This window comes from Eucyclogobius newberryi, unplaced genomic scaffold (genome assembly GCF_026437365.1).
Source record: "Eucyclogobius newberryi isolate DKJ021-1_F unplaced genomic scaffold, fEucNew1.0.hap1 SCAF_5, whole genome shotgun sequence".
In the NCBI taxonomy this organism is placed as follows: Eukaryota; Metazoa; Chordata; class Actinopteri; order Gobiiformes; family Gobiidae; genus Eucyclogobius; species Eucyclogobius newberryi.
This window is the reverse complement of record NW_027316167.1, coordinates 17,981,050-17,989,511: the sequence shown is the minus strand read 5'-3', so window position 1 is coordinate 17,989,511 and position 8,462 is coordinate 17,981,050. Positions and strand designations below refer to the sequence as shown.

The following is an 8,462-nucleotide window of genomic DNA, read 5'->3' as shown; positions in this document are numbered from 1 at the left end:
AGTTTGTCAAATTTGTCCATTTTCAAATTACCGTAAGTCTGAGTTATGTTTTTCATTTATCAGCTTTTCTATTATAAACAATAAATAATGTGATATTCAAACTGATATTTAGAAAACAACTATTTGATCACCTCAATTACTTGTCTGTAATTGCAACAAATTGTTTCTTGTTGTCAATTTTTTCCCCTCAACATTTCCGAGGCGCTGACCTTTCCTTCTTCCCCTGAACACGTCACACACTGTGTGGAGTCAAAGGCTGGTCCTGCACTTGTGTTCAATGACATGAGCCTGTGCAGGTCCCTGAAGAGCTCAGGGCTTTTACTGAAGCTTCATGTCCTCCAGACTCACGGACAGAAAGTCCTCACGGCCAGAGCAGGTCTAAGCACAGAGAGATTATGAGAAACATTCCAGCTCTCTTCAATTATTACACCATTTCATTTCAGCTTTATCTTGTTGCTTTGTGTCTCTGAAAACTTTTTTTTATCTCACTGTTAGATAATGTTCTAATCTGTTTTGAGATCATTGGAGGGGAAACTGCATCCAATGATAAAGAATGTGACTAAAATCAATTTAATGGAGGGCGGATACTGGATTATACATCTTTGCCATGTGCCAAACTATAACTTTTACAATATTTTGGATTCCTTACTGATCACTGAACTAAAATGTACAGAAAAATGTACGGCCCATTGATATCTTGAAATAAATGTGATCATTATAATAAAACGTAACTCCATTATCCAGTTATTCAATGTAGTTATTTAAATGCAAGGAAATCTGGCTGTGGTCTTTGAGTCATTTGTATTAGTCGACTTATTTCACGAAGATGATAAGGATTTACTGTTTAAGGAACAACAGGAGAAAGGAGGGGGAGGGAATTATCTGAGCGTAAATCATGAGTTCAATCTGCCTTTTTACATAAACACACTGTTTACTAATACATTTCTGTATAAATAGTTGTTTTAGCCTGACCTCCCGTGCACTTGCCGTCTTGTACCGCTCAGTCGAGTGTACTTAGCCGACAACAGCCCAAGTTAAATTACCCTCAAAGAGAGAACATGGGCCACACCAGATTCAGCAATAAACAGTAGTCAAAACAACTGCCCTTTTGTCTTTCATCAACTGAATGTAATAGCGAGGACTCTTTACGGCAAATGCAACTCTCTTCTCCTGTAAAGGACATCGCAATAACCCACAGCAATTGTCATCTCATTTATTTGCTGATACATATTGGAAATTGCTCTAAAATAAAGCCACTTAAAGCTGATCATTTGAGCTTTAATAATAGTAGCGCATGGCAGCATCAGAGGGCTGCAGTCGTCTGTCCTGCACTACAGCTCCTGCTTGCTCCCTCAGCGCGGCTTAAGCTGCTTTATGAGCTGTTCATCTAGATTGGGCATTTTATTTTTAGATGTAGCGCTGTCTATATCGACTCACAAAGAAGCTCAATATTTATCTTTTCTTTTGTTATTTTTGGTAATATATTAACATTCCGGCTGTAGAGTGTTAAATAATTAACACATACGATTCATAAATTACACCAACAAACGACTTGAGTGTTTCATCCTGCCCTTTATTTATTCGCAGCTCATAATTTTTCACAATGCGGTTCATTTTGACGAGCGTTTACTGAGATTGTGATTGTGTAGTGAGAGATGAAGCTAGCGTGAATGAAGCCTGGAAGACCTAACTCCACCTAATCTATGTCCACTGCGACGCCTCCTCTGATCCCAATCAGCGCACAGTCTGCTCCTTTTAAACCCTCATGCAGTCGACTCAGTCTGTGCTGCGACCCACCGCCTCCCCACATCCCCTCCTCCTCCTTCTGCATCCCTCACATCGTCCTCATCATCCTCATATCTACCACCACCAGTCTCCAGGCCCTGGGGGGGAGACATCTAATGCAATGCTATCATGAACCGCCCATAATAACAATGTAAAAAAAGAGTTGGCTAAATGCTTCTTTCCAGGGTGAAATGTGATATTTTCCAAAAAAAAACATATCACACATTGACGTTTTTTATCTTGACAGGCCTGTGTACATGTTCATTAGACCTATAGGGTCTTTATGACAGCCAAGCTTTCTATTTAAAAAATGCATTGGGGGGGATGAGTGTGCTGTATTATGTGGACCGCATATAGAATAGCTATTTGTTGTATTCTGTTGTATTTAATGGGAAACAAATGGAAATCTGATGTTTGAATGAATAAATAAAGAGAATAATGTTCAATATGACTCCTTTGAACAGCTTCTATGCTTGAATGCTGTGTAGTGGCCATTATACAAGGGTCAATCATTGATTTTTCCCTTCTGTTTTGACCATAGGAGCTGCTGTTTAGTGTGTGCGCTCTGAACGTCATCTCCACCATCGTGTGCGCTCTGGCCACGGCGATGTGCTGTATGCAGATGGTGTCCACTGATGTGCTGCAGATGGTGAGACTGCTCAACATAAATCCTCCTCTTTTTTTCTCGCTGGCTTCAGTCTGGAGGGGCAGCTACTGTTCTGGGAGAACAATGAGGCTTAAAGTGTGTGTGACAGGTTGGACTACACATTTAGCTAAAGAATGTAGCTTAGAGTTGACTAAAAATGTTGCTTAATTTTCTTCCATGGCTCAAATCTATAGAAAATAATAATAACCTCATAACACCTTTATTTTCTTAGTATTGTTTAAACTGTTAGAGAAATGTGTTTATTGCGTGTCAGTTGTCGCTGCATTTTAAGCTTTTAATTCTAAATGTTTCCTTACAACCTTGGACTTGACTGATAAATATTTACCACAATGTGTCACATGCACTTGATTTGGACTGTACATGCTTTTAGTTCTTGGGTAAATGCACTTTTCCCTTAAAAGCTTTATAACAGCCACAATATTTAATACGTTTTCCCTTTTTTAAGCCTTTTTGGCTGGATGTGGCTGCACACTTGAATAGCACTTGAAACCAGAAAATGATAGTTTATTCTGTGTAATGTGACATTTTGAGTTATCAATCTAACAATTAGTAAACTATCAAAGCCAATTGTAGGTTATACATTGCAACACAGTGGTCACTTTTGCCTCAATTCACTTTACAATTCAATATAAACCCATTTTGTTTGTTTGACTCAATTGTCCCTCCAATTACAAATTTCCTCCATATCCAAATCTGATGCTGGTGGTGTCGAGAACAGCAGCAATAAAGTGCAGCGTCTGGTGCAGAGCTGTTCAGATTCAGACTTAAAGCACAAAGAAGTGAGTCTTATCTGCCGTCGTGGGCCACATTTCCCCAGGAGCGCTTCCCATTTACCACAAGAAATGTTACCCTTTTATTTAGCTCAGTACATTTAGCAGAGTCAATAGCAGCAGTGGCAGCAGGGAGATTAGCAAGACTGGAAGGACATTTGGAGCACTTAGAACGCGTACGGTGAACTGTAGAAAGCGTATGGTGAACTGTAGAACGCGTATGGTGAACTATAGAACGCGTATGGTGAACTGTAGAACGCGTATGGTGGACTGTAGAACGCGTATGGTGAACTGTAGAACGCGTATGGTGAACTGTAGAACGCGTATGATGAACTATAGAACGCGTATGATGAACTATAGAACGCGTATGATGAACTATAGAACGCGTATGGTGAACTATAGAACGCGTATGGTGAACTGTAGAACGCGTATGGTGAACTGTAGAACGCGTATGGTGAACTGTAGAAAGTGTATGGTGAACTGTAGAACGCGTATGGTGAACTGTAGAAAGTGTATGGTGAACTGTAGAACGCGTATGGTGAACTGTAGAACGCGTATGGTGAACTGTAGAACGCGTATGGTGAACTGTAGAACGCGTATGGTGAACTGTAGAACGCGTATGTAGAACGCGTATGGTGAACTGTAGAACGCGTATGGTGAACTATAGAACGCATATGGTGAACTATAGAACGCATATGGTGAACTGTAGAACGCGTATGGTGAACTATAGAACGCATATGGTGAACTGTAGAAAGCGTATGGTGAACTGTAGAAAGTGTATGGTGAACTGTAGAACGCGTATGGTGAACTGTAGAACGCGTATGGTGAACTGTAGAACGCGTATGGTGAACTGTAGAACGCGTATGTAGAACGCGTATGGTGAACTGTAGAACGCGTATGGTGAACTATAGAACGCATATGGTGAACTATAGAACGCATATGGTGAACTGTAGAACGCGTATGGTGAACTATAGAACGCATATGGTGAACTGTAGAAAGCGTATGGTGAACTGTAGAACGCGTATGGTGAACTGTAGAACGCGTATGGTGAACTGTAGAACGCGTATGGTGAACTGTAGAACGCGTATGGTGAACTATAGAACGCGTATGGTGAACTATAGAACGCGTATGTAGAACGCGTATGGTGAACTGTAGAACGCGTATGGTGAACTGTAGAACGCGTATGGTGAACTGTAGAACGCGTATGGTGAACTATAGAACGCGTATGGTGAACTGTAGAACGCGTATGGTGAACTGTAGAACGCGTATGGTGAACTATAGAACGCGTATGGTGAACTGTAGAACGCGTATGGTGAACTGTAGAACGCGTATGGTGAACTGTAGAAAGTGTATGGTGAACTGTAGAACGCGTATGGTGAACTGTAGAAAGTGTATGGTGAACTGTAGAACGCGTATGGTGAACTGTAGAACGCGTATGGTGAACTGTAGAACGCGTATGGTGAACTGTAGAACGCGTATGGTGAACTGTAGAACGCGTATGTAGAACGCGTATGGTGAACTGTAGAACGCGTATGGTGAACTATAGAACGCATATGGTGAACTATAGAACGCATATGGTGAACTGTAGAACGCGTATGGTGAACTATAGAACGCATATGGTGAACTGTAGAAAGCGTATGGTGAACTGTAGAAAGTGTATGGTGAACTGTAGAACGCGTATGGTGAACTGTAGAACGCGTATGGTGAACTGTAGAACGCGTATGGTGAACTGTAGAACGCGTATGTAGAACGCGTATGGTGAACTGTAGAACGCGTATGGTGAACTATAGAACGCATATGGTGAACTATAGAACGCATATGGTGAACTGTAGAACGCGTATGGTGAACTATAGAACGCATATGGTGAACTGTAGAAAGCGTATGGTGAACTGTAGAACGCGTATGGTGAACTGTAGAACGCGTATGGTGAACTGTAGAACGCGTATGGTGAACTGTAGAACGCGTATGGTGAACTATAGAACGCGTATGGTGAACTATAGAACGCGTATGTAGAACGCGTATGGTGAACTGTAGAACGCGTATGGTGAACTGTAGAACGCGTATGGTGAACTGTAGAACGCGTATGGTGAACTGTAGAACGCGTATGGTGAACTATAGAACGCGTATGGTGAACTGTAGAACGCGTATGGTGAACTGTAGAACGCGTATGGTGAACTATAGAACGCGTATGGTGAACTGTAGAACGCGTATGGTGAACTGTAGAACGCGTATGGTGAACTGTAGAACGCGTATGGTGAACTATAGAACGCGTATGGTGAACTATAGAACGCGTATGGTGAAACTGTAGTTCACCATACGTAGTTCAGTTCATGTGATGTGTTTGTTTGTTGTTTCAGTTCATGTGATGTGTTCATTTGTTGTTTCAGTTCATGTGATGTGTTTGTTGGTTGTTTCAGTTCATGTGATGTGTTTGTTGGTTGTTTCAGTTCATGTGATGTGTTCGTTTGTTTTTTCAGTTCATGTAATGTGTTCGTTTGTTGTTTCAGTTCATGTGATGTGTTCATTTGTTGTTTCAGTTCATGTGATGTGTTTGTTGGTTGTTTCAGTTCATGTGATGTGTTCATTTGTTGTTTCAGTTCATGTGATGTGTTTGTTGGTTGTTTCAGTTCATGTGATGTGTTTGTTGGTTGTTTCAGTTCATGTAATGTGTTCATTTGTTGTTTCAGTTCATGTGATGTGTTTGTTGGTTGTTTCAGTTCATGCCGCACCGAGCGCGGGCCCTGAACGCTGACTGCATGACCCCACACGGGACCATCCTGCACCAGACGCTGGACTTCGATGAGTTCATCCCGCCCATCCCCCCTCCGCCGTACTACCCCCCGGAGTACACCTGCACCCCCTCCATGGACGCACAGAGGTGAGAGCACTCAACACGCCGCCATCATGTGAGGAGGAACACAACAAGGGGAAAGTGTCAAAGGCAAGAGAGATACAAAAGCTCTTCATTCATTGAGTATGAAAATATGAATGTTTGTAACATCAGTCATGTTTGAATGGACTTGTACCTGAACCACTAGTTTGTGAACAGCCTGTCCACAAGGGCCACCACACATGGGGAATGTAGACTTCCTTTCTGCAAAATCTCATTTGCTTCCTTTTCAGTGAAAGGAGCTAAAACATTTGGAACTCTTTACATGCATATAGATGTCACGTAAAGATTATTACCTTTTCAAAAAGCTGACTATACCTGCTTTTTATTCTGTTCATATGCTGCATTACACAACCATTTCATTGCTACTCATTGTACAAAAGAGCTTTATTTTGTTTTATTTGTTTCTGCTCTACCTGCACTGCCTGTTTTAGATTTAAGTCTATTTTCATGTATCTCAATTTTAATTTTATGCATGTTTCTTTTCATCTGCTGTTGTTTAAATGTACGTTGCAACATTAGAATTTCACCTTATCTTATCGTGGCTCCTCCAGCAGCAGCATTAGCAGTGTGATCACATGCAAACTGTGTGTCAAAATAAGCATCTGATCATATCACATCAATAGGAAGCTGTGGCCAATCTGTCTTTTTTTTCTTACACATTTTTGTTTCTTTTAGCATGCCCTCATTTTAGCATAGTCTATATTTTGACTATTATTATTATTATTATTATTATTATTATTATTCGTTGCTTTATTTTCTACACTCCTGGTTTCTGAATTGTTTTGCTGACAATGGCAATAAAACCTTCTGGTTCTGACATGGGCTGATTGTAGATGCTGCTCTGTAGGGTTATAACATGTTAGTGTAATGATTATTGTGAGAAAAACACGGACAAGACACCATGCAACAGTGAAATCCTTTATTAACTGTCCTCCACAATTCATCAAACATGTGACCAGCTTGCTGAATTATAAACAATATTCTCATCCCTTTGCTTTTGCATGTCGCTGAAACAAAAGATCCATGTATCTACAACCCCCACATTTAACCACACTGTCAGTCTGAGTCCTCAAACCTCTCTGACACGTCGGGCCTCAGCTGCTGTCACACCAGGCCTGACCTCGCCCTCATCATCTCCTCTATTTTCTCTGGTGCTGCACCGAGTGTCGCATCTGTTTGTCCATTATGCCATAAATATAAACAAGGCAGTTGCAGCGTTTACAGCGCAGCCCCCAGTGTCATGACATCATCGCAGGCCAATGATTGGTCGGAACATGCTGGTTGTATTTTTCACGCTCTGACACTTTAGAGGAGAAGGGACGGGTAATTAAAAGATATGACTGAATGCATGGCTGTGCTTCCTTAATTAGTGCCATATGAAACTGTGGTAGAACGCACTTGATAATACAATATGGATGGATTACATTGTAGAGGATATGGAAAAGAAGCAAATGTAGAAAGAAAAAAAAGTGTGTTTTAAAATCTTAAGCTTCTCTTCTTCTTCTTGTCGTTGACAGAGGCCTGCATTTGGATTTTCCTCATTCTCCTTTCAGCGCCATTTATGGCGTTCCCATCAACAGTCCAGGGACCCTGTACCCCACGGACCTGCCTCCTCCCTATGAGTCTGTGGTGGGACAGACTCCTGCCAGCCAGGTTTGTTACTCATGCTTTTGGTGTGCTCTAGTTGTACACCATCTAACCCTATAATATCTGGATGTGCAGTGTATAAAAATGACCTTCATCACCACGTTTCCCAAAAGGCTGTTGGATTGTTGGAAATATGTTGATTATATTGTTATACTGCAACAGACAAAGGAATTATGATGAACAGTAGAGTTATGTAACAGAGTTATGTTATATTTTTTTGTCTTTTTTTCACAATAGTGATTTTTCCACAGAAGCTCAATCTAAATCCACATTTTGTCCAGTGTTTATGACGAGACTTTTCAAATGAAATGCTGTAATGCTCTGTAATGAATTTGGCTGATATTGATTCTAGGTTTGTCATCATTCCAATAATGTTTTTAACATAAGGTTATATATAATAAGTTTAAAAATATATTATTATTTTTTTTCCCTGGATGTTGATGATTATGTTGTTGTGGCTATAGAAATGACTGTTTATTGTAGAGAGTGATGTTATAGCACCCTCTGCTGACCAAGCTGAGAAATTCAATATTACTACATCAGAAGTATTAAGGCAGCTTTTTATGTTGAAGTTTGACATATTACTACAAAAATAAATGTATATTCCCTTTATCACAGGTCACTACCAGCATTGAGCAACCGGCCACAGGTTCCAGTCAGTGTGACAGAAACACCACTGCAGGACTCAGCACTCAAGGTG

General features: G+C 40.8%; 1 protein-coding gene across 1 annotated transcript in view; it reads left to right on the top strand.

Moving 5' to 3' along the window:
• Window positions 1-8,462, top strand: part of fam189a1 (family with sequence similarity 189 member A1) — a 110,479-nt gene that overhangs the window by 99,154 nt on the left and 2,863 nt on the right. The window contains exons 5-8 of the mRNA XM_072465180.1: window positions 2,327-2,434; window positions 5,940-6,100; window positions 7,633-7,768; window positions 8,381-8,459. Of these exons, the coding sequence (XP_072321281.1) occupies window positions 2,327-2,434; window positions 5,940-6,100; window positions 7,633-7,768; window positions 8,381-8,459 (484 nt within the window). The remainder of the gene's footprint in view (window positions 1-2,326; window positions 2,435-5,939; window positions 6,101-7,632; window positions 7,769-8,380; window positions 8,460-8,462) is intronic.